This window comes from Callospermophilus lateralis, chromosome 6 (genome assembly GCF_048772815.1).
Source record: "Callospermophilus lateralis isolate mCalLat2 chromosome 6, mCalLat2.hap1, whole genome shotgun sequence".
NCBI lineage: Eukaryota > Metazoa > Chordata > Mammalia > Rodentia > Sciuridae > Callospermophilus > Callospermophilus lateralis.
The window spans coordinates 78,681,662-78,706,849 of NC_135310.1; the positions used below are offsets into that span (position 1 = coordinate 78,681,662).

The window sequence follows — 25,188 nt, forward strand, 5'->3', positions numbered from 1 at the left end:
ACACACCATAAAATCGCTGTTTTAAAGGATACAATTCAGGGTGTTTCAGTGTATTTACAAGGTTTTGCAACCATGAATATTTTTTCACCCCAAAGTATAATACTGTATTCGTTAGCATTCATTTCCCATTGCTCCGTCCTTCTAGCCCATGACAATCTCTTATCTACTTTCTGTAGATAGATTTGCCCATTCTGAACATTTCATACAGATGGAGCCATACAATATGTGGCATACAGAGTAAGGATGATTTAACACATGTCGAGCTGGGCACTGTGACACATGCCTGTAATCTCAGCTACTCAGGACACTGAGGCAGGAAGATCACAAATTTGAAGCCAGCCTGGGCAACATAGCAAGACCCCATCTTTAAAAAAAAAAAAAAAAGTGTCAACAAGTGTATGGACCTTGTTTAGTCTAGACTCACACAAACTGTGAAAATATTAATGAGTTAACTGAGGAAATTGAACACTGACTACAAAATTGATACTAGAATATTATTAAATTTTTAAGCATAATGAATTATGTGTAGGTACCTCTTCAAAAAGAATCTTTTAGAGATATATACTGAAATATTTCCTTATGAAATGATATGTTGTCTGTGGTTTCTTCCAAAATAATTCAGGGTTGGTGGTAGTATGTGGGGATACAGACAAGCAGAGTTGACCATGTGAAAATGATGGTTTGAAATAGGGTGTTGGGTATGCTACTGAACCAGGTCCATTTTGTCTCCCATGCAACATGTCAATCACTGAGATGAGTTTTTAGAAAAAGAGAGAATTTATTAACTGGTAACCATGGGTAGAGATGGGAAAGCAAGTTTCAAATCTGCCTCTCCAAGGATCAGATTTGTGGCTGTTTATGGGCTGAGGTGTGGGAAAGGTGATTTAGAGTTTAAAAAGTCATCAAGGGTCAGGGCATGGGTCATCAAACTGTATCAGGTGTTACCATCATGACCCACATGTGGAATGGATCTCTAAAACTGGTAATTTTAAAAATTCAACTAAATACAGCAACTACGAGCAGGTGAAGCAGGTTAACTCTAGATGATTTATTTAGGTTTTTCCTCAGTTTAGTTACATGGACCCACTTTTCTTTTCTCTCTCCTTTTGGATATTTGAAATTTTCTGTAACAAAACTTTTTTAATGTCTGAGGGAGTAGCTGGTCTCTTTAGATGCTCTCCATAATATATGTTCAGTTATGATGTTTCCAACAGGCTTGTTGGTAGGGTGGGTTCTCCTTAATGAACACACTCCCGGTCTTATTCCTACATTCTAAGTCACTGGTGTCTTGCAGTAATACAGGTATTTATTTATTTTAAAAATCTCTTATTTTTTGGCAAGTGTTAATACATTTAATTATTAGATTGTCTTATGATATCTTACTTAAAGTAGAGCCATTTTCCTACACTTTTTGATGTAGGGGAGACAAAGATTTGTCTTGACAGGCTTAGAGTTCTTACCAGCAAAGTTCAAAAGGCATAGTTTTTAGGAGTTGTGTACCTAAATTCCGTCTTTCAAGAGCACTTTAATTCAAAGAGTATTAAAGACCAGTGTTGACCTTTGTGATTTGAAAAGGTCAAAACTTTCCTTTTAAAATTTTTTGAGAAAATTGTCTTAAGGACACAGTTTATTACTTAATGAACCTGATATTAAAATTTATATGAATTTTATCCTGAAAAATGTACATACCTACACTACTTATAAATTTCAGTATTTACTTATTTATATAAGTAAATATTTATTAAATATAAATTAAAATATTTAATACAACAGATGCACCAACACATTTAGTTATTTCAGAATTTTATATTCTTGAGAATGGCTTACAAAAATTTTTAAAATTTTGCTTACTTGTACAGCTTATATATTAAATAGTTGCTTATTAATGATTCTAGTACTAAATTATCATTTGCTTGTTTTGCTGTTTTGAGAGCTCAAATTAATGGGCTTATCATTATTGCAACTTTTAAAGTGAATTTATAAAATCTACAGATATGAACATTGTATTTCAATATCTTTAATAGTCTATTTGCCTTCTTTTTCTTTACAATTTTTTTTAGTTGTAAATACTTTTATTTGTTTATTTTTATGTGGTGCTGGGGATTGAACCCAGTGCCTCACACATGCTAGGCAAGTGCTCTACCACTGAGCCACAACCCCACCTCTAGGCTACTGGCTTTCTTTGGTTCATCAAGGACTGAAAACTCCACATCATCTACTGAAAGATGAGAAACATGAGATTAAATGAATGTTTCCATCTCAAGTTCTCCCATATTGTATCATTTTTCTTCTTTATATAGTATGTTGGACCTTTATATATTTTAATTTTTAGTACTGAATTGTTATATAATATATATTTGACATTTTAGTGTGTTACGTTAAATGACCCTGATATTTTCTAAAAGTCTATATCACCTTCTATTTTCTCAGGTTATTTTCTTGATATTGATTGGTTTGATTCAGTCTCAATTTCACTGTTTTTGTTAGAAGTGGTAGAAGGTGACTTTTTGTCCCCTTCATGTTGCCTCTTTTAAAGGAGATAAGCCATAGTTGCTTCTCTAGGGAATTTTCTCGAGGCAGAACTTTAGGAACAAGGATGGTATGTCCTCTGCCTGCATTTTGGTCGCTTAGACTTAAGGTCATTTGGCTGACAGTTCCGACTTCTTAGGAAAGCTTTTCCTTCCCAGGAAATCACGGAAATAGGTTTCAATTGATGTCTAGTTCATCGTTCCTTTTGAAGTATCTTGGTTGGTGTACAGTGGAAGAGTACTGAGTTAGGTTTAATAACCTATGATGTCTTTGGAGGAAAGCCATGAGTAATCCAGATTTTGCCCTGTGTTTCTTAAAGTGCCTGTATCATTGACAGACATTGTACTGATATTTGAGCCATGGGTGGATAGTTGAGGCAGATACCTTGGGCTTTGTCAACACACATGCCCTGAACTCCACATGACCACTTTGATGATCATTTTAAGATGAACATGTTACGTGATGACAAACGAAGATACCTCTTGTCAAAATATTTATTTGTATAATTTATCTTTTAGTATATTACTACCAAAAGTGAAAGAAAATGATGAGGACTCTGTATTCCAGCAGGCCCCTCCACAGGTGGCACAGCCCACCTCATCCCTGGGGACTCTTACTGAAGCTCTGCAGCTTGACCCACCTGGGTTAGATCTTGGAGATTCCCAGAAGATCTCCAAGGAGCATCCACAGTCCTGGGCAGTGTCCAGTGGCCTTTTGCTGAGAAAAAATAAAAACCTTTTTTACTGTACTTAAAAAAAAAAAAATTCAGAATGAAAGTAGCTTTGGTGTAGATGGGGGGCTGTCTAGGGTAAAAATTCTAAACACTTAAATTATTTCTTAAACATACAAGTGTAAATGAAAAAAAAAGTCAGTAGAAAATTATGTGAGTGCTTCTACAGAAATGCAATTTTGAGGCAGCTTTCTAATCTTTTTTCCCAAATGAGCCTACAAAGTTAGAGAAATCCACTCATGTCTGATCTAGAAAGAATAAAAATACTAAGAGGGGCAGAAGTAAGTGTTATAATAGATATAAATATGATATTAGGCAGGTTAGACACAAGGTTCTCAAAAGAAATGACACCTGAGTGGCTCTGGCAAGATGAGTGGAGGTTCATCAGGAAAGAGAGTAGCCTCGCAGGCCCAGAAGACTGTATGTGCCATACAAAGCGCACAGAGATGGAAAGTAACAGCATGGTGGAGGGCATAATAAAGTAGGTGGAGAGTGAACTTGGGAGTCAACTGTGACAGAACAAAATTTGACTTTTTGAAAAGACAGCAGAAATTTTGAGAATGCTATATAATGAGCAAAACCACAGAGATTAATAGTCAGACAATATAAAATAATAATTTTTAAAACACAGAGAAGCATATACACAATGGAATATTACTCAGCCATAAAGAAGAATGAAATTATGGCATTTGCCAGTAAATGGATGGAACTGGAGACTATAATGCTAAGTGAAATAAACTAATCCCCCCAAACCAAAGGCCACTGTTCTCTCTGATATGCAGATGCTGACTCACAATAGTGGGGGGTGGGTGGGAGATGGAGGTCCACTGGGTAATGGGGGCAAGGGAGGGAGGATGGGAATGGGAAAGACAGTAGAATAAATCAGACATAACTTTCCTATGTTCATATATGAATAAATACATGACTAGTGTAATTCCACATCCTGTACAACCACAAGAATAGGAAATTATACTCCATATATGTATGTATGTCAAAATACATTCTACTGCCATGTATAACCAAAAAAAAAAAAAAAAAACCAGAGAAGACAAACATGCCCTTGCTGAAATTAGATCATTTTTAGGAAAGTGAACAGCGCCCATTCCTGTTCAGCTTACCGGCAAATGCTTCAGAGGCAGTTTAACTCTGCTACCCACATCAGAAAAACATTAGCATAATAAACAACCTGATTGGTGTTGTGGCTGCAGGAAACTGGTACTGTTTGTCATGACTCTTCCTACAAAGCACTAAAATCCATTATGGCCTTCATCACTGATGCCCCTTAAACCTCCACTAGTCACCACTGATTTGGGTTGGGAAAAGGTAGCTTTGCAGAGATGAGTTTATGGAGATGGCAAAAGAATACATGCATCTTTATAAAACAAGTATAAAACATTATATATATGGTTATATATTTCTCTTAAAAATTAGGAAGTGGTAGGAGACACTTCAGTAGGGGATCAGGCAAGAAATAGATAAGTAGAAGAATTAAAAGCCTAAGACTTGTATTATTCTTTTTTGCTGGGTTGGGGGAGATAATGGGGATTGAACTCAGGGACACTCAACCACTTAGCCACATCCCCAACCCTTTTTTGTATTGTATTTAGAGATAGGGTCTCACTGAGTTGCTGAGGGCCTCGCTGTTGCAGAGGCTGGCTATGAACCCGTGGTTCTCCTGTCTCAGCCTCCTGAGCTGCTGGGATTACAGATGTGCACCACTGTGCCTGGCTGTATTATTCTTATTATGCTATTTTCTCGTTATTTCCTGATTTTTCTTTTTACTACTTAGTAAAAAGAAAGGAGGCAGAAAACCAGGATTCTAGGCCCACCTTTATCACTTTCTACACCTCTGCCTCATCTCAGACAAGTCCCTTGACCTCAATTTCCTGATCTCGCAAATGAAAGGATTTTCAAATGGGCTCCACAGGATATAACAGAGCTGCTTCAAGGGCCACTCTGGAAGATGAAGGAAGCCTGCTGCCAATGCTGCCCTTCAAACAGAGCAGCTTTGCTTTTATTTATATTGTAAGTTGGAGCTGTTACAAGATTTAAAAAAAAAACCAAACAAAAGGATTCTTTACTTTCCACAAGTTTGAAAATCACTGAACTAGTATTTCACAAGGGCCTGTCTGGCTTAGAAACCATTTCGACATGTGTATAGTGGGAATAACAATAGTTCCTTTGCTTCAGTTGTTGAGGTGTGAACAAGATATTCCACGTAGAGCAGAGCATATAGAACATAGGAATCACCGCAACGTGTTAGCCATTATTCCCCATCTCCCTGCCAACAGATCCCACAAAGATAAGTGCTTTTGCTATGACTCTTATGCATTGGGTAAGAAATGGTGGCCTGAGAATTGCCTAATCCATCTGCTTTGTACTACCAACATTATAAAAATGTCTTGGACATTTTCTTTGTAACATTTTAATACATTTTATTTTTGTACATTGCATTTTTTTCTCCCACAACTGAAAGTTTTCTTCTTCTAGATCAGATTTGAAAGATAGTTACACTGCATTTATCAGAGTCAATGTGTTGGTGTTCCAGGCTTGCCAGCTCCTGGGAAAGTGACATCAGTGTCCATTCATTAACCTTGCCTGCTGCAACCTGTTTGGAGCTGCTGTTGATACTATCAAGGAGTAATGCCATCCTGCCATCATCCCTTCGCCAAATGAATTCATTTCAGGTAAGGGATACTCTTTACTAGAGTGTGATTTCTCATTTTAACTTGTAATTGTTTTTTCAAGGATCCTTCACAGGAGATAGCCCAAGAAAATTCATATTTTCAAATAGTAGTAATAATAACATAATGCACGTTTTGTTGTGCCTCATTTTAAGTAATGAACAAATGGATACTCAGAACTGATTAGGGAGTTGCTTAGCAGTGGCAGAACCCAAGGCTTGTTCTCTGAACCTCCATTTTTATTGCCTCTTATTAAAAAAAAAAAAACAAACAAGAAGATGTGGCAACAAAACTTGCAGATGCCACTTCCCTTCTCTATGCTTTGCCCTAGAGCAAGGATATTCAACCGTTACTATTGGCTTTACTGATGTCAGCTGCCTGAAATCAAAATATTTAACCTGGATAGTATCTTCCCTACTCCCATTTCCCTCTCTCTCCTCTGTCCTTCTTAGTACTTCCCACTCCCCTGGATATTTAATTGTGCTCGTGGTACAATGCAGTGCTGCATGTAGATTTACCAGTACGATGATCAGCAGGAAGACTCCCTTCTTAATAGCCATCTAATTGTCTGTGAGAAGGCAAATGAGAATTAAGATGTTAAGCCAGCACAGTGGCACATGCCTGTGATCCAAGCATCTTGGGAGGCTGAAACAGTAGGATCTCAAGTTTGAGGCCAGCCTCAGCAACTTAGCAAGGCCCTCATCAATTTACTGCAACCCTTTCTGAAAATGGTGATGTGGCTCAGTGGTTAAGCATTCCTGGGTTCAATCTCCAGTACCAAAAAAATGAAATAAAATTAAGATGTTAACTAGTGGCCTAACTTGTGGCCCTGTAGATACTGAGTATAATTGAACACATCTGTGACTCGTGACAATGGAAAAGTAATCACAAGCCTTCAGATGCTTGTAGGAAGGCCACATGCATTTCTGAGAAAGAATAAATATGGTTCTGCTTCTGGAGAGTTGCTGACATATACTAAGGTAACTTAAAGAGCAGTAAATATTATTTGGTGTATCTCTAGTATGTGGTCAAATGAGACATCTAAGATTTTCCTAGGAATTATATCTCAGGAAATTGATTTAAAAAATAGCTGCTTCAATTTAATTTATGCCCATAATCTCTTAGAAATCTGTTGCATTGGTTGTTTCTATGATTTTCTGCCTATTTCTTAGCTTGGGCCCTGACAAAAAGTTCAGTCTTTGGCCTTAGCATGTCTATTTGTATTTGGTGTTACTCGATCAGCTTCAATCCTGAACTCTTCATCAAAAAGACCTGAAGGGACACCTTCTTGTTGTGGGGGAGAGGAAAATGAGATCCAAAAGGATGGAGTGAGTTGACCTCAGAATACCTGGTGGATTAGAGACTGCACTGAACTCACCAGGCCTGTGCTAGGGTTGCTCCACCTACCACGCAACTGCAGTGCTTACTAAAGTCTTGGGAGCTGGGGGCACAGGGTGTGAGTGGTGGATGGAAGCAGGATATATCTACTGGGTACATCCACATATGTACCCTTATTTTATGGTAATTTATAATTCTTTATTTGTATACTTCCTTGAATTAGAAATGATTTAAAATTATGTGATATCAATCCACATTTCTTCTAAGTTTTACTCCATGGATTAAATAGTGCATAACACAAAAGTTTATGTAAGGCCACAAAGTTTAATGGAGGGAATTACAAGAAACTTAACAGTAGTTATTTTGGGGGAGTGAAGCTGGAAGACTATTATTTTTTATTTCCCTGTCTCTCTTATGTACTGTTAGAAAACTTTATACCAGGGGTAAGTGAGCAACCTGAGAGATGACTCTGACTTCGAGGAGTTTATGGCATATTGGGGGAGATAAGGTAGTCGTCCATGTGTGATACAAATTGAGAGTACTTTTATTGCAAAGTAACCTCAACACAAGTGTTAAAGATACTAAAAGCAAAAGAGTAATCTAAACCAAGTTTGAGGGATTTGAGAAGAGGGCTAACCTGTATTTCTTCTCCATAAGACAGAAAATGTCTTGTCCTCTGTAAGTGCCCTCCCAGTCTCATGTAAATACAGGTGCATGAAAGCCCCTGTAATTGGTGGCATCAGTATGTTCTCAGCATCTTTAATCAGAGGAGCTCCTAAGCAGTCTGGATGTTAACTGCTCATTGTCCTCTCTTGGTGATTGTACTGCATCTGAGGTTAGGCTGTTTGCTGAATGTTATTGTCAGGAGCACATACACTGGCTTGAGAAGTATAGAGAAAATTGGCAGACTCTTATGAGCAATGTCTGCTAAAGTTTCATCTCTGCTCTTACCCCTGGAAAGATGTATTTTTATCAGGGACACTCCAGGAGTCAGCTTCCCTATGCAGGTCTTCACTCTAGACAAAGGATCAGTTAAAATGAGAAAGTTGTCTTTCGGGATTTGGAAGAGATGCTCTGCCTTTCCATCTTTGTGACACCTACTTAATCATTTATTATAATTGCAAGAGGTAGGGACACTATTTGCCTATATTTGAGATTTATTTTTTTAATTGGAAACTCACTTTCATGTACATTTTTTTTAAAGAGCTATTTTGGCAAGAGCTGTAAAGCAGTAGAATGACACTTGTTACAGATACTATCTTTACATTTCCAATTCTCTTACTTTTTAGGCTGAGGTAGTCACTGTGAGCAATTCTACTTTCTCTGTAAAGCTGTTATTTTAGGATTCGGATGCCACTCCTGCTGGAGTTGTTATTACTGCCAAATCCCAAGGGGAAGGGTGTATCTTATTAATGAGAGCTATTAACATATATGAAATTTTGCCTTCTTGAATTACGCTATAACATTTCTCAGGCCAACAGGGATAGCTTTTGGTGGTAGTGTTATAATTTTAGCTTCTACTCGGTTACAGCACTGTAGTATCCCTAGTGTGACTATCAGCAAACAGAATGCAGGATTTGGTTCAGAATCCCTGACATATTGTTGAGTGCATATGTACTGTAGTTGTTGTAGTTTCAAGAAGAGGGATGGACTTATCATTCCTCATGTCTTACTTATTCTTCCATGGCTTCCTATTGCAATGAGAATAAAATACAAACTCTTTATCTTGGCCTGTGAGGATGGGCACCATCTGGCCCTGCCTCCCTTTCTAGCCTCTTCTCTTACTTTCTCTTCTTGTCCTTTACTCTGATCTAGTCACACTCACTAGCCTTTTTCCCCCTTCCCTATCACAGGCTGGTTCTGGCTGTAGCATCTGTGCACTGGCTGTTGGCTCTGCTCTGAGGAGACTATTCTGTATGAGATCTTCGCAATGCTGGTTTCATATTGTCCTGCAGGTCTCAGCTCAGGTGTCTCCACTCCCAAGAGGCCTAACCTGTCTCCTTCACTGAATCCCTTTCTCCCAGTCACCATTACTTTATAACTTTCACTTTTTTTTTTTTTTGCTTAGTACTTTTATAATTTGAAATGATTGGATTCATTTATTTGTCTTTTTCCATGACTAAAGTGTGTCTATGTGAGAACAGGGAGAGTCTATTTTTGTTCAATATTGCACCTACAGAACTTAGAGTAGTGCCTGTATGTAGAGAGCAGTTGATAAATGCTGGATGACTAGATGACTGGATACATGCAAATTGGCATGGCCATGGGGCACCCTAGGAATCTAAAAGACTGAGCTGGAGAGAAGCAAAAAGGCATGAATAGCACAAATTCAAGGACAGAAGCTTCAGCCCTATCTCTGCTAGAACAAGACTAGACTCAAGGTAAGGTCTAAATTTGAGATATTTCAATAAATTTGAGCAAAGGTGGGTATAGGCATTGAAATTGCAGCCTGGGGCTTTGTACAAATGAGAAAGACTTGAAGAAAAGTTTAGCCCTTAGAAAGATCTGGCAAGTCAGACCAGTGAAGTGCCTGGCATGTAGCACGGGGCTCCTTGGGAATTGCAGATCACAGCAGCAGAAATGGGTCAAGCTTTGGTGGCAGAAACCAAGGTAGAGGGGTATCAGAGGGCTTCCATGGAGTGGGCAGAGGGCTTCTTTGGAGTAGGCAGCTTGCAGGCTGGCATGACCATTACTGTTACTAGTTTATTCCCCTCTGCATGCTTCAGAATTCTAGGGTGAGGCAGTACAAGGTCATTTCCATATCCATGTTGATGGGCAGCTCTGGTTCCTAACCTGAAGTCCTTTGAGGACAGCTTTGAATCTGATGGGGCCTCTGTCTAGAAGGTAGTACTTTAAGAGAAATCAGGTTGGAACCAGGACTGGGCAACAGCTGCTGGTTATCATGGTAACTGCATTTTCCCTAGAATTCTACCCTATTAGGGATAGAAGGACTAGCTAATCTACTGACAGGGAAACACATAGGAAAGTTAAATAGATATTAGAGACTAAAACTGATTTGCCAGTAGTGCTTTTTATGATACAGAGGGTGCTAACTTCTTTTGGGGGGTTGAAATAAGATCTTTCTGTACTAGCACTTCTCTATTCCTTGGGACACATGTTCCTTAGGATGCTATTAGTTGTTATAAAAATAGATACTAATCATCAGACTAATGAAATTAGAATAGCTAAAATTTATGGAGTCTTTTATGTATTCTAGGTACTTTTCTCTATGATTTTCACTTATTAGCTCATTTCATTTTCAAGACATCATCATAAAGAAGATATATTATTATTCTCATTTCACATGTATAAAACTGAACCAGAGGATAAACTTGTCCAAGCTCACACAGAGCTAGTAAGTGGAGGGACACGAGGTACAAAGCCTGGTTCTAGAATTTCCCATTCTTAACCACTGGATAAAGCTGCTTCTTTTAATAAGTTTGGTTAAATGAAGTTATAATTTTTAAAATATAAGATTTTTTTAGGATGTTTCATGTGCTTAAAGGCAGTGTGACACTATTGCTGGAGGGATATGGGAAATATTATTTCCCAAATGTACTTGGCATCAGGGAGAATTGTTCTAGGGGAATTGTATGGAATTGATGTTTTGTTCAGATGGGGAGACAGTATTCTGACCCATAAAGATTTGGGTGACCAAGACAGAGTACTCTTCTGTACATTCTTGGTGGCAGGCTTGCTCATTTCTGCAGTTTCAGGGCTGATTGCCATGAGGATACCATTTCCTTCTTTAGTTACTAGTCAGGGCCACTTTGGTCCAAATGGTACAATAGGAAAGAGGTCTCCCTTTGACATTATTTTTTGGTCCACACAGAATCAGGCCAGAGGCCCAGAAAGTGCCTGAATGGGTTTTGCCTTCCCACCCTGCACCTGCCCACAGGTCTATTTCAACTGGTTCTCCTCCAACCTAAACACTGTGTATCTAGGTAGTAGCATGGCAAAGGCTCTCCTAATAATTTGACCCATCTGGTTAAACTCCACCTCCCTCCTAATTTATAGCTTGACTTCCCCACTGAGAATGCTCAAGAGGACTCTTTTTTGGAGCCATGCTTGACTGAGAGATTCAGAGGGAGTGTTCCCTGGGAGTATTCCACAGCTTGGGTGCCTAAGCTTAGGAAACCTTTTGTGTTCAGTCTCATGCCTTACCTCATTAACTTCAGCTCTGCAAAGCTGCTCTAAGCCATCCAAATGGTGTAGATGGAGTTTTCAAGGACATCAAGTCCAGGAATTAAGCTTAAAAGAAAAAAAAAAATCCTAAGTAGATTTCTTGCATCCTATAGCAATTTTGAGTGTTTGCACAAAAGATATCCTTTTAAAAATCCTCACATCAACTCTCAGTTTAAAGATTAAAAAAAATATATATGGGCAAGTTTATATAATTACCAACATGCAGGGCCATGTTTTAAACCCAAGTCTTATGACTATATTATTTATTCCATTTTATGATCAGAAAAAAAAATTGCCAAATGGTTCTCTTTGACAGTCCTGGGTCTTATGCATCTTATTTTTACCATCTGGCAGCAACAGTATCTCTCTTATTTAATATTCATTAGAGAACCACAACCCTCAAACTGGGAGCAGTGTGAGTAACATTCTCAAACTTTGTGGATCCTGGCAAGTAAGTTTTTCTTTGTGAAATTACAGTTTTATGTATATGCTGGCTGGTTTAGTAATAAGGTGGAAATATGTAGAAAAGAAGAAACAAAACACTTTATAGACTTTTATCGCACTGGATAATTAGAGTTGGCTAGGGATATTTCAGCTCAACGGATTTGAAACTATACAGTGTTCAGTGGAGAAAGTGAAGTACTTAAAGCTTTTTGAAAATGAGTCTCCTATACTATTCTAGAGCAGGAGATTGACTGTGTTACTTTCATGTAGTTTAGTTTCTAACTTTAAGAATCTACTGATTTCCATCATATAAAAAACATTTATTAAACTCTTCAGCTATTTAGAAATTAATCATTTTACAAATAATTTTCCCATCCAGTTACTTTTTTCACTACCTATTAATATTTGAATCCAGGGAAGAAGAAAACAAAGTAAGATGTAAAATTTGATTAGTTACTCTGCCATTTGTTCAGCATCTCAGGTGAAAAACTTTGATGATATTGAAGCTGGAATTGTTGGCTTAAACTTAGGAACTTTAAATAAAATAAATAGTTATATATATATGTATATGTATGCATATAATGTGTGTGTATGTATATATGTAAAATATTTCTAGAGGCTCCTAGAAATAGTAGGTAGGCAGAGGAGGCCTGGGAACCTTATAGATGAATAACAACAATGAGTTAAAGAAAAGAGGAAGTGAAGTTTTTATCTCTACACCCTTTTTTTCTGTCTACTAAATGGCTTCATCTGACAATTACATGCTATGAGAAAATTATAGCCTTTATTATTTAAAGTAACAATTCCAGACAACCAGGGGCTGCCACAGATGTAATCAGGAGGCAGAGCTACCTGCACGGAAATGGGGCCAGAGTATCTGCTCAGCTCTGGTAACATGTGTGTGCATCCAGGAAGGGAGTAGTGTTAGCATACTTGTCCTCAGATGTGCTCACCTTCTATTTTTCCTGATAAGTCTTTGTCCTCAGTGGGCAAAAATAATCAGGAGTCGAGTGCTAGCTATTATATTTAAGGAATGCAGTCTCAAAGGTAGCGATTACTGCTCTATTTTCAATCTCTCGCCTCAAAACAGATTTCTGAGAATTGCCTCAGCAATTTAGGTGTGAAAATATGTTGCTGTCTTCATTCCTTTCTGCCCTGAAGGGCATTCTGTGGGTTGGGGAAATAAGCAGGTACTCTTGGTTGAATACAGTTTTCCAGCCTGAATTGTCACTTCTTCCTACTCCTTTCACAGTGGACTCTACTGTCTGGCTATACTCTACAGAGGGGGAGGAGAGGAGAGGTCAGATAGAGAGCCTGGAGGTTAGGCGGACATTTAGCTGTCCCTGTAGCTGTCTTATCCTATTGTTCAAGAGGTTTCTTGCCCTGCCCAGATTACCACCTCACACCCTACTTCTCAGGCATTTCTGTCCCCACCAAGGATTCAAGGCAAAGCTGGACACTGTCCTTCTCTAGCACTTTACAAGGGAAGTCTGATGGGATTGGGGGGTGCTCTGGCCTTGGTCTTATTGAGGGAAGCAGGAAAGAAGTATCGTCCACTGTCCATAGTTGTGGCTTCTTTTTAAAAAATAAGTTCACTTTTTTCTTGATCCTCAATATTCTATCTTATGTTCTATCTTATGAAACAAAATGTAGTATTTTCATTACCAAAACAATATTTATTTTACTTTTAGCTTAAAAATATAGAATCTTAAGGTTGAGTCAACCACGGCCTGATCCATTTCAGTCTATCTGCCGGTTATGGTGTGTTGGGAATGAAGGGCTGGTGGCAAGTCGTGGCAGGTTTCAGGTGGTGTTTGTTATTTAGGGTCACTCATGGCCTATGTACCCCAGTAGCCATAAATATGAGATGGACTGGAGAGGACTGCACAACAAATAGAGTTTCTCTAATTTTGCTATGACATCAATAATGGTTCTTACATGTCAGTGTACATGGAAATCTTGCTTTAAATTAAGATTTCTGAGTGACAGCTGGGAGATTTTTGAATCGGTAACTCTGGAATGGAGTTCAGAAATCTGCATGATAGCAAACATTCATAGTATTTCTGGTAATAGGTTTTTAAGAACCAAACTAAGAAACACTTACATGATAATAGCATATTATATTTATATTCACCCCCACTAAAGTAAAAAATGGAAGGAAACATTTATTTTCATAATACCAAACACCTTGTCACTAGTTCACATATTATTAATTATTTTAATTATTTTCCTCATTTCTTCATTTTCCTTATTAATCTTCATTTTACACAGTCCTTGACTATTGAATCGCTGTCACAAAGTTATTATTTTTTATTTTACATGTTTTCTTCTACCATACTCAGGTTCTAGAAAGAACTCAGGGGCTTGTTATCTCTGTAGTTCATCTGTGAACATCCATTGTCCCTGTTTCCCCACCTCTGGGAGTCTTCCTTCTTTCAGGGTTGCATGACCTCGGTAGCTCTCTCCCTTCTCACAGCAAGTCTACTGTGGGTCAGTTATTCACACTGATGGAGGACACTCAAGGTCTAATCTTAGATCTGACACCCACTGGTCTTTTGGTACCTATCTAGTCAGGTAACCTCTATAGATCCAAGTTTTCATCTGTGCAATAAGAGGGTTGGTTTAAATCATATATGTGTTTTAAAAGTTCCTTTGAAAGTAGAGACACACAGTCATTTTGTCTATTCCTAGCTGTTCCTGATTTATTTGCTCAGCTTGAATAATATAAATAATACAACTCAATTCTCTTTTTTATTAATTTATTTTACAGTAGAATGCATTTTAACACATAGTATACAAATAGAGCACAACTTCTCATTCCTCTGGCTGTATGTGGTGCAGAGTCATTCCAGTAGTGTAAGCATACATATATATAGGGTAATAATGTCTGTCTCATTCTACTATCCTTCCCATCCCCACAGCCCCACCCCTCCTCTCACTCCCCTCTACATAAACCAAAGTTCCTTTATTCTTCCCTATCCCCCCTGCTCCATTATGAATCAGCATCAGAGAAAATATTTTCTTATCAGAGAAAACATTTGGCTTTTGGTTTTTTGGAATTGACTTATTTCACTTAGCATGATATTCTCTAGTTCTATCCATTTTCTGGCAAATGCCATAATTTTATTCTTCTTTAAGCTGAACCATTGTGTATATGTACCACATTTTCTTTATCTATTCATCTGTTGAAGGGCATCTAGGTTGGTTCCATAGTTTAGCTGTTGTGAATTGAGCTGTTATAAACAATGATGTGGCTGTGTCACTGTAGTATGCTGGTTTTAAGTCCTTTGGGTAAAGACCAAGGAGTGGGATAGCTGGGTCAAATGGTAGATCCATTCCAAGTTTTCTGCAACTCAATTTTTAAAAAAGGACTAGATCCATATTTCTTGTAAACATCTTGAAAATATTGAACTGGAGGGCAGATAGAGCCAGAATGCATAGTTGTTGCTGCTTTGTTTTGTTTTTTGTGTGTTTCAAGAGAATGGGGTCGATGCCATGAGATCTTCCTAACAACCACAAAAAAGGGTCAGGAATATGGGGTTAAGGTGTCATCTGGGCCTTAGCTCTTCCTGCCTATGAGATGCCATTCACTCCTGTGGAAGCAGCAGAAGAACACTGTCACATGGGCTGCCTGTCAGAGAAGAAGAGGAAGAAGAAAATGGATGTGCTCTGACAGCCCTTGATCTCTCTCCTTCCTTCTCTGCCCTCCCTTAGACTTCTTCCACTTCTGGGTTCACCTTTTGACTCTGGATCCTGATCCACATTGAAACATATATCTCCATAATTACCCACTGGCTTTATGTTTGTACTTTATTTATTTATTATGGTTACTCCAAAAAAGCTTTCTAAAACATGAGGCTCTTCCCTTGCCTGGAGCAAGTAAGCAGAGCATTTCATTCTACCCCACACTGAGGATGGCTGTGTCCAAGTGAGGGGCTTCCTGGTGGTGAATCTTACTTCCTTGAAAAGATGGCTAGAGACGTGTTTCTGTTTTTAGAGACAAAGTGGTATCAAGATTGAAATGACTGAACTCTCTTTGTTCATGGAGGGAGCTGCTATATTGTTCTCAGGAGCTTTTCTGGCTAGATGGGGAAACAGCCTGGGAAGGAAGCCAGCTTTCAAGGGAGTGATGGATTAGAAGGTGAACCTGTTCTAAGCCGCAACTGAGAACCTCTCCTGAGCCCTCTTGGTAATGACTAATCACTTCAGCAAAGTGAATAGATTTAGAATAAAAGAGGTATTCAGGAACTAGGCAATAGGAATCATAAGGATCAGGAATAAGATTATTTTATTGCCCCTTTGGTCCTTGATCTTGAAAATCTAGAATGTGATATAGTGGGGGAAGATCCTGCAGGAGAGGTGGGAGGCGATCTGGGCTCTGGTCTTGGCTGCCAAGAGACCTACAGCCAGTGTGACTGGGCATATGTCACTTTCCTGTCTAGACGTCAGTGTTTGCATTCCTTTGGCTTTAAACCCACTGATTCTGTGTTCCAGTAGCTGAAGGAGCCATAGCAGTGTTAAGAGCTTGTGGATTAAGTTAGCCCAGTGAAAACTATCATTCAGTTTTCTTTCCTTAGAGATCACTTCTTTGTGGTTAGATGTCAGGAATGACGGTCACAGACAAGTGATTATGTCAAGGCTGCAAGGAAATATTTCTGTAGCTTCAACCAGGGGCTTCAAGCAGTTGGCATCCACAGTTACTTTTCAATAATTCAAGACAGCATGATTAATCTGTAGCATTAAAGGGGGTCTGGTATATTGTCTGAAGCTGTGATAATACAGCACGGACAAAAATGGAGTAAAGAGCAGAGTCAAGTTCAGATACTAGACCTTATCTTGTTGCTTTAGAGCCAAGTGAAACAATTCATAAAAAGTTACATTTCTTCATAGTCCCAATGTTTCTGGCTTCCTTCCTGCTCTTGTTAAATTATTAAGTCTCCTTCTTATTTAACTTCAGCTTGAAAACCATTTGTAAAAGTAATAAACATTTGAGACATTGTCTTTTTGAACCATCAGCTGCTTTCTTATCATGTTTCCCAAATCTGGTAGCATTTTTAGCAGAAATCTGAGCACTTTAAACAGAACATGTGGTTCTTATATTTTTATTTTAAATAGGTGAGTTAAATCTGTTTATATTTATTGTTATTACTAATATTGTTGTATTTATGTCTACTACCTTTGAAGAGTATGGGGCAGAATGTATGTTTTTTGGTTAACATATTTTATGTTTTTTTCCTTTCATGTCTTAGTAGGATTTCCTTCCTTCCTTCCTTCCTTCCTTCCTCCCTCCCTCCCTCCCTCCCTCCTTCTCTCTCCCTCTTTCTTTGTTTCTTTGTTTCTTTCTTTGTTTCTTTGTTTCTTTCTTTCTTTCTCTCTCCCTCTTTCTTTCTCTCTCTCTCTCTCTCCCTCTCTCCCTGTTTCTTCCTTCCTTCCTTCCTTCCTCCCTCCCTCCCTCCGTCCCTCTCTCTCTCTCTCTCTCTCTCTTTCTTTCTTTCTCTTTCTTTCTTCTCCCCTTGGTTGAAAGCAATAGCTTCTTGTTTTCTTATATATCAAATATGAAGTTTTCTGGAAAAGAGAGTTTTTCAGTATCTTTACCTTTTTTGAAACAGGCAGAAACTTTTCAATTTTTAGACTCCCTTGTAGACATATTTTGTCCTCTCACCACACATTTCCCCATTACTATTGTCTATTGTTTTAGTTTCACTTGAAAAACCACAGATTAATTACTCATTTAAATATTTTTGTATTCATAACCTTATACATAATAATGGTCAGACTTCATGGTTTTATTTTGGCTTTTATATCTTTCATCCTTTAATCTTGCCTTCACTTATGGTCTGAATGTAAACTCTCTTAGCATTTGTATGCTTGGAAACATCTTGGTTTTGTTTAGTCCTGAATGATGGCTAGGCAGGGTACAGATACTGGAACTCCTTTTCATTTGTGTTCTGTCACTCATTACCTTTTAGCATCTAATTTTGTTAATAAGACAGCTGTTATAAGTCTATTTGTTCCTCTGGTAATAAACTCTTTTTTTTTTTTTCTGCTGGCATGTTAAGATTTTATCTTCATGCTTGTTATACTCTAATTTTAGAGTGATGTCCAAGAGTAGATTTTGTTCTACTTAGTACTCTGAGAATACTTTATCTGAGGACTCCTGTCTTTAGTTAGTTCTGAAAAGTTGTCAGCTTCCATATGGTTTCAATTATCTGCACCTGCCCCCATTTCCTTCTTCTGAACTCCTGTTAGACACATAGTAGTAGAGTCTTTTCAGTCTCTTCTTCTTGCCTCTTAACTGTTGTGTGTATGTGTTTAGGTATGTGTTTATAATTTATAACTTACATACAAAAAGACATATACACACACAAACACATTTGTATCTCAGAGCTGCATTCAGGACAAATTCCTAAGTACTAAATCTTGCTGTTCACCCATTCTAGTTTTTATCCCCATCATTGAGTTTTATTTCAATAGATTTTTTTTTTCATTTAAAAGATATCAAATTTTAAAAATATTTCTGAGGATATTAAATATATCTGATTTTAAGTCTTTTAATTTTTCTGTTTTTTTAATTTTGTCTGGAGTTGCTTAATCTACTTATTCATTTTGTAGCTGACTGACTACAGTTAGATTCCTTCATGTTTTTTAGAATTTTAGTTTGCAAGTTCACCTTAAGTTCTCTTTCTGTTTGCAACTCTCTCCCACAGTTTGCCCCTGCTCCTGACAGTTTTACAGCTACTTCCTGTACCTTCCTAAGCCTATAATTCAGCACAAAGTCAATAGTGGTACATTTTTATGTGATATTGGAGCTGGCTATAGATCCATGCCTGGACCAGCAAAAGGTTGAGTCTGTCCCTTCCCATTTTTCTAGTCATAATACCCCAGATAAGTCGTAACCCTCAGTAGTATTTAGAAGCATTTTTATCTCCTTTCATGAACTTCAGTGTGGGTCCAGCCATTCCCGCCACCCCCAGAGCCTAGCCTTGACCTCAGCTCCATCAGGCAGGCCCTTGGCTCCTCCTGCCTCTCCACTGTGTGTTTCTAGTACTTGGAAATGCTTAACTTGTTTTTTGAGTGTAGCTATGACTTGGAATTCTCTCTAGAGGTAAATGGATCGTGGCTTTGTTTTTATTTTACTTTTAGAATTGCGTGAAATGAAAAGGAAATTGTGTTTAAAGACCTTAGAAATGGCTCACCATTCACTGGCTTTGTTTGTTTTTCTTGTTTGTTTGTTTATTTAACCCAGTGATGGAATCTAGAACATAACTTACGCATTTAGTATTTGGGTGCTTTATAAAATCTATATAAGCCAAACTTGCTTTGTATATAAAAGTTTATTCAGCTTTGTCTTTCAGGACCTCATTACTGCCATTTCATAATGTTAATATTAGAGGCCTAGAGGATTAGACTATGAAGATGCTGCTTTTTGTCAGTTTTATAAACCATTTTGTATACTTTACCTCAAAAACAAAATAAAAGAACCACACTTCATCAGGTAGCAAAAATCAAAAGGGAAGTGACAGATTAAATTTGATTCTGGGTAAAATTTTCTACCCCCCCCCTCCTATTGCCACATTTTTGATAATAGTCAACTAGTGCCCTGCTTTGCTCCTTTAACAGACCTTTTTTTTTTTTTATTAATTGAAAATTCGTGTTTCTCTCTCACTTCATTCTGCAGTACCTCCCCTAGAATCTAAAAATGCCACATTTCCAGGTGGCAGCTATGTAGTAATCAATTTCCCAAACTAAAATCAACAAAAAGCAACTTTCCAACTATGAATATTCTACATAAAACCATCCTGTTAGCATTACCCATAGGACGATCATGCTAAAACTTCAAATAGCTTTGGTAAATAGAAAAAAAAAATCAGCAAGTTCTGCTGTTCAGTTCCTTCCCTTTTGCCTCACCTCACGAGCAGGCTTCATGTAGAGTAAAGGCAGAGAAAGAAAAAGTGTGGAGACAGATAAGATTGATTCAGAGAGATGTAAGAGGAGGATTTGGAATAGCTACCAAAAAGATTAAACACAGCCTAAATTTTAAAATGCTGGGAGTGAGTCCAAGCAGATGAGAGCACGAAGTATAGGAAAGGATTTTAAATTCATCTAAAGAGCCAGGAGCCATATTGGACCAGGTGTGCCATTGAAAGAAGCAGAGTCTATTTAAAGGGACAAAAAAGACTTAAGAGGATGTTATAATTAGAGAGGTTATATATGTGTAGATGCAGGGGACACATGGAAGAAATAGGGGAAAGAAGAGAAGAAGGAAGAAGGAAGAGGAGCGGGGAATTGGCAGGAAGGATGAGGAGAAAGGAAGGAGGGGAAGAAAAAAATTCAGTGAAAGAAATATGTTTCAAGATTTTATATCCAGCCATGCTGTCCTTCACATATCAAGGCAATAGTGAAGCAGTTTTCATCTTATAAAAGCTAAAGGATCCTGTGCTCATAGCTCTTCTTGGAGAAGGTACGAGAACAAACTATGGCCTGCTGCCTGTTTTTATAAAAATTTTGGTAGAGCACAGCCAGAGTTATTTGTTTACATATTGAATTTTGGTTGCATTTGTTCTATACTGGCATGATTCAGTTTCAATCACAATGAGAACCATATGACCCACAAAGTCTAAAAGAGTTACTATCTGGTCCATTAGAGAGAAAAAAAAAAAAAGGCTGACTGCTATACTAGGATTCCTTATAATGACTGGGAAGATTTAGCACAGGACTGATACTGATGATGGCCTGTAAAAATTATTTAAATGTGTATGTATGTATGTATGTATGTGTGTGTGTATATATATATATACACACACACACCATATATACTGGTAGAAGGCTAATGTAAAAATGTATGTACTATGACAAAGTAGTAATAATGCAATTAAAATGGGAGAAAATGGATAGGAAAAGATGAACATAGAAAAACTCATGATAATATAGGCAGGAGATGGGTAATAAAGAATATAATCCCCCAACCCTCAGTAATCCTGATACTTCAAATGGTAAATAGTTAAGTAGAAGACATTTACAAAGTGTAAGTGGAAATGTAACAACCAGGAGAAAATAAGAAATCTTCCTAAATATCAATATGCATTGCATATCTCATGGAAAGTAATATAGGAAATATTTTAAAATTCATAGTTTTAAAATATCATAGGTTGATGACTAACATTGCAGTCATATCAATAAATGTGAATGAGCTTAATTTGGCTAATAAAAGTAAAAGATTTACAATTTGGTTTGCAATATACCACTTGTTATATGTATGTTCTATATAGCAGACCTAGCATCAATCATGATTCAGTTATAATAAAAATAAATGATGGACAAACATACCTTGACGATGGAAACAGAGAGAAGTGGTAGCAACCCTGATATGAGATAATAGAGAATTTAAGCTCAAAAGCATGAAACATTATACTTTTTTAAGGATAAAGAGTTTTACTTTTTTTTTTTTTTTTTGCTAGCAAAAACAAAGAGAAAGACCATGGTACCTGGATGTTTAAACTTTCTCTTATTAAACTCTTGGGTGAAAGGGAACATATAAATTAAAATAAAAAATTCAAATTTTATTCATGTTGTAGTATGAGTAGTGCTTCCTTCCTTTATTACCGAATAAATATTCCATTGTATGGATATACCACATTTTACTTATTATTCATTGGTTGATGGCTATTTGTTTGGTTTTACTTTTTGACTATCATGAATAATGTTCCTGTGAACAAATGGTTAGTCATTTGGAAAAAAGGATTAAATCTGTATGTCAAACCATATATAATAAAAACATCCTAGTGGATGGAAATCTAAGTAAAGCAAATGAAAAATTATAGTGGAAAAACTGGCAAAATTTGAATAAGATCTATGGCTTACTAAGTAATATTGTTTCTATATTAATTTCTTGCTTTTCATAACTGTGCTATGGTTTGGTAAGATGTTAATACTAGGATAAGGTGGGTAAGGGACACATGGGAATACTCTGTACTGTCTTTGCAACTTTTCTCTAAGTCTAAAATTATTACAAAATAAAGAAGTTTTAAAATTCAGATGCTTCTTGAACTGCAATGACATGAGGTTACACTCCACTAAATGCATTGTAAGTTGAAAATATTAATTCAAAAATGCATTTAAAAGCTGATTGCAGTGATGCACACCTATAATCCCAGGGGCTCAGCAGGCTGAAGCAAGACGATTTCAAGTTCAAAGCCAGCCTCAGCAACTTAATGAGGCCCTAAGTAACTTAGTAAGACCCTGACTCTAAATAAAATATAAAAAGGCTTAGGGATGTGGCTCACTGGTAAAGCACCCCTAGGTTCAATACCTGGTACCAAAAAAAAAAAAATGCATTTAATATCACAGCTTAGCAACACATACACCAGAATATAAGTTATTTCCCATCATGGTTTTGTGACTAACTGGAAGCTGTGGCTTGCTGTTGCCACCCAGTATTACAAGAAAGTATTGTAACACATATGGCTTGCCCAGAAAAAGAGCAAAATTCAAAGGCTAGTTTCTACAGAATGCATATTGTTTTTGTACCATCATAAATTTGAAAAATTGTAAGTAGATCTATAATGAGTCAGAGACTACCCACATTAGGTAGCATATCAAGGAATAAAAAACAGAATAAAAATGTCCTATTGAAAGTGGTAGACTAGCTCGAGACATATTCTTAGAACACTAAGAAAGGGAACATACTTGAACCAGCTAGGGAAGAGAGTGGTGGAGAGTAGCAAGCCTCCACTTGAGAGTTAGAGCTAGGACATAGCAAGAATCAAGAAACGGTCACACTGATTGCACTTCACTTTATTATTCTATTGTGTAAGGTAACATGTGCATCTTGTGGTTTTGGTAGAAAATCACACATATACATGTACATGCAATATACACTATATGTAATATATATCTACTAGATATGTATATGTGTATATACATATGTATAGTTATTAATTATTTTTGAGATTGAACACCACTTATTTCAAAGATTTAGAGCTTGGCTGTGAATTCGGTCAGAGATGGAAGAATGGATGAAAAATGCTGAAGAAGCAAATATTGGTTATCTTCATCTTAAAGACATCTGTACTTTAACATTAAGGTTCAAAGTATAGGTGGTGGTGTCAAGGAATTCTAAGAAATTCAGGAGGCTGGGGTTGTAGCTCATTGATAGAGCGCTTGCCTTGCACGTGTGAGGCACTGGGTTCGATCCTTAGCACCACGTGAAAAATGAATAAATAAATAAAGATATTGTATTCATCTACAACTAAAAAAATATGTAAAAAAAGAAATTCAAAAATCTTTTGGCTTCTGAAAAATATCTAGTTCTTTTATTATCAAGAAAGTTTAGCAAAAATTTTCAAAATACAGTTAAGTTATCCTCTCCCTCAAAAGACTTATTTCCACGGTGAGACAGAATTCTGTTAGGTTGGGGTTAACCCCATCAGATGTAATTATGTTCCAGGGTCTTGCAAGACAATCAAGGCAATTGAAGAACCACTTTCATGATTTAAGAATGTTCATTGCCTGTGGATTGGACAGGTATTTACTTAAAGAAAGATTTGTTATTTAAATGATTACAGTGGTATAATTTTTTTCATCTTTGGATTTTTATCAGAAAATGGAACAGGAATCATAGTAAGCATATGCAATGGTTTGAATGCATTCTCCCAAATTTATGTGTTAGAAACCTAATCTCCAATGCAACAGCATTGAGAGGTCAGACTTTTATTATTAATGCCATTATTGTAGGAGTGAGTTAGTCATGGAGGGAGTAGTTCCTGATGACCACATTCCTTCTCTTTTTTGTCTTGGAGTACCTTCATCCATGTTATGACATAGCAAGAAGGACCTCAGCAGATATGGGGCCTCTTAGCCTTGGACTTCCCCAATATCAAGAACTGAAATAAATAAATAATTCTCTGTTCTTTGTAAATTACCTAAACTCAGGTATTCTAATAGCACAAAATAGAAAAAGACAGCATAGTTCCACAGTTTTTGTTACTGTATAGTTCTTTTGGGATTATATTTATAATAATGTAGAATAATTAATTAAATAAGGTATTTTAGTCACTTAAACATGAAGTTGGGACTAGGTTTAGTTATACAAGACTTTGTTATAATACTGTTTCCATAAGATAATCATATTCATATTACATCACCTAATTTACAGCTTTCCCCCCACCCCCTAAGAATATAATTTACCACATGTACAAGGACTGCTGCTATTTGGATTCCCATGGATCTCTTTATCCAGCATTTTGTCAGAAGGGAAATTGCCTTTATGCATAATCTGAAATAATTGAAATAATTGGAAGTATAATGAGAGCCAACATTTAGAAGCTCCCTTGTGCTTCTTTCTGCTCTGTAAAATAAAATGATCACTAAATGCATTCATGTTTTAAAATTTGAGCAGACTTGGTAAATGAATCTTGTTTTCTAAATGTGCAGAGGGGCCAATATAAGGTGGTTAGTGTCCCTAAAACAGGTGTTAAGAGATCTTTTTAAACTTGCCAATACATTTGCAAATTTACCATGATGAAGTGGCAATTTGCAATATAAAGCTGATTACAGAAATCAGGATATAGTTTTGCAATGTATTTTTAAAAATTTATATTATTGCCTGTTCTGCTTTTTTGGATGTATGTGACATCATTAATAATGTTCTCACATAACCCACTTGAATCTAATGTATGAAATATGATATGTCAAGAGCTCTGTAATGTTTTGAACAACCCATAATAAAAAAAAAATAAAAAAAATAATGTTCTCATATATCCTTGAGAGATTTGTTGGCTTGTTTTGTTTTTAGTGGTTGATAGGAATTGGATTTTAAAAGAAAATCATTTATTTGTGAGGCTTCCAGCATCCATTTTAGCATTTGACCAAATTTTACACTCTTATTCACCTTTTTTAGAAATAGGCTTTATTTTAAAACAGTTTTAGGTTCATAGAAAAATTGAAAGAAAATTACAGAGATTTCCCATATGACCTTTATCCCCACACATCCATTATAACATTCCACACCAGAATGGTACATTTGTTAAAATTAATGAACCTATGTTGACACATTACTATCACACATTTGGGTTCACTGTATTTTCTTAAAAAAAATTATTTGGGTTCACTGTATTTTTTTAATTATTTGTTCTAATTAGTTATACATGACAATAGAATGGACTTATGCACTTTGATATATCATACATAAATGGAGTATAATTTCTCATTATTCTGATTGTACATGTTGTAGAATCACATTGGTCATGCAGTCATATATTTAAATAAGGTCATAATATC

General features: G+C 36.8%; 1 protein-coding gene across 1 annotated transcript in view; it reads left to right on the top strand.

The window, feature by feature from the left end:
• Ube3d (ubiquitin protein ligase E3D) overlaps positions 1–25,188 on the top strand; it is a 140,573-nt gene that overhangs the window by 74,658 nt on the left and 40,727 nt on the right. Inside the window, exon 9 of the mRNA XM_076859977.2 lies at positions 5,808–5,946. Within this exon, the coding sequence (XP_076716092.2) occupies positions 5,808–5,946 (139 nt within the window). The remainder of the gene's footprint in view (positions 1–5,807; positions 5,947–25,188) is intronic.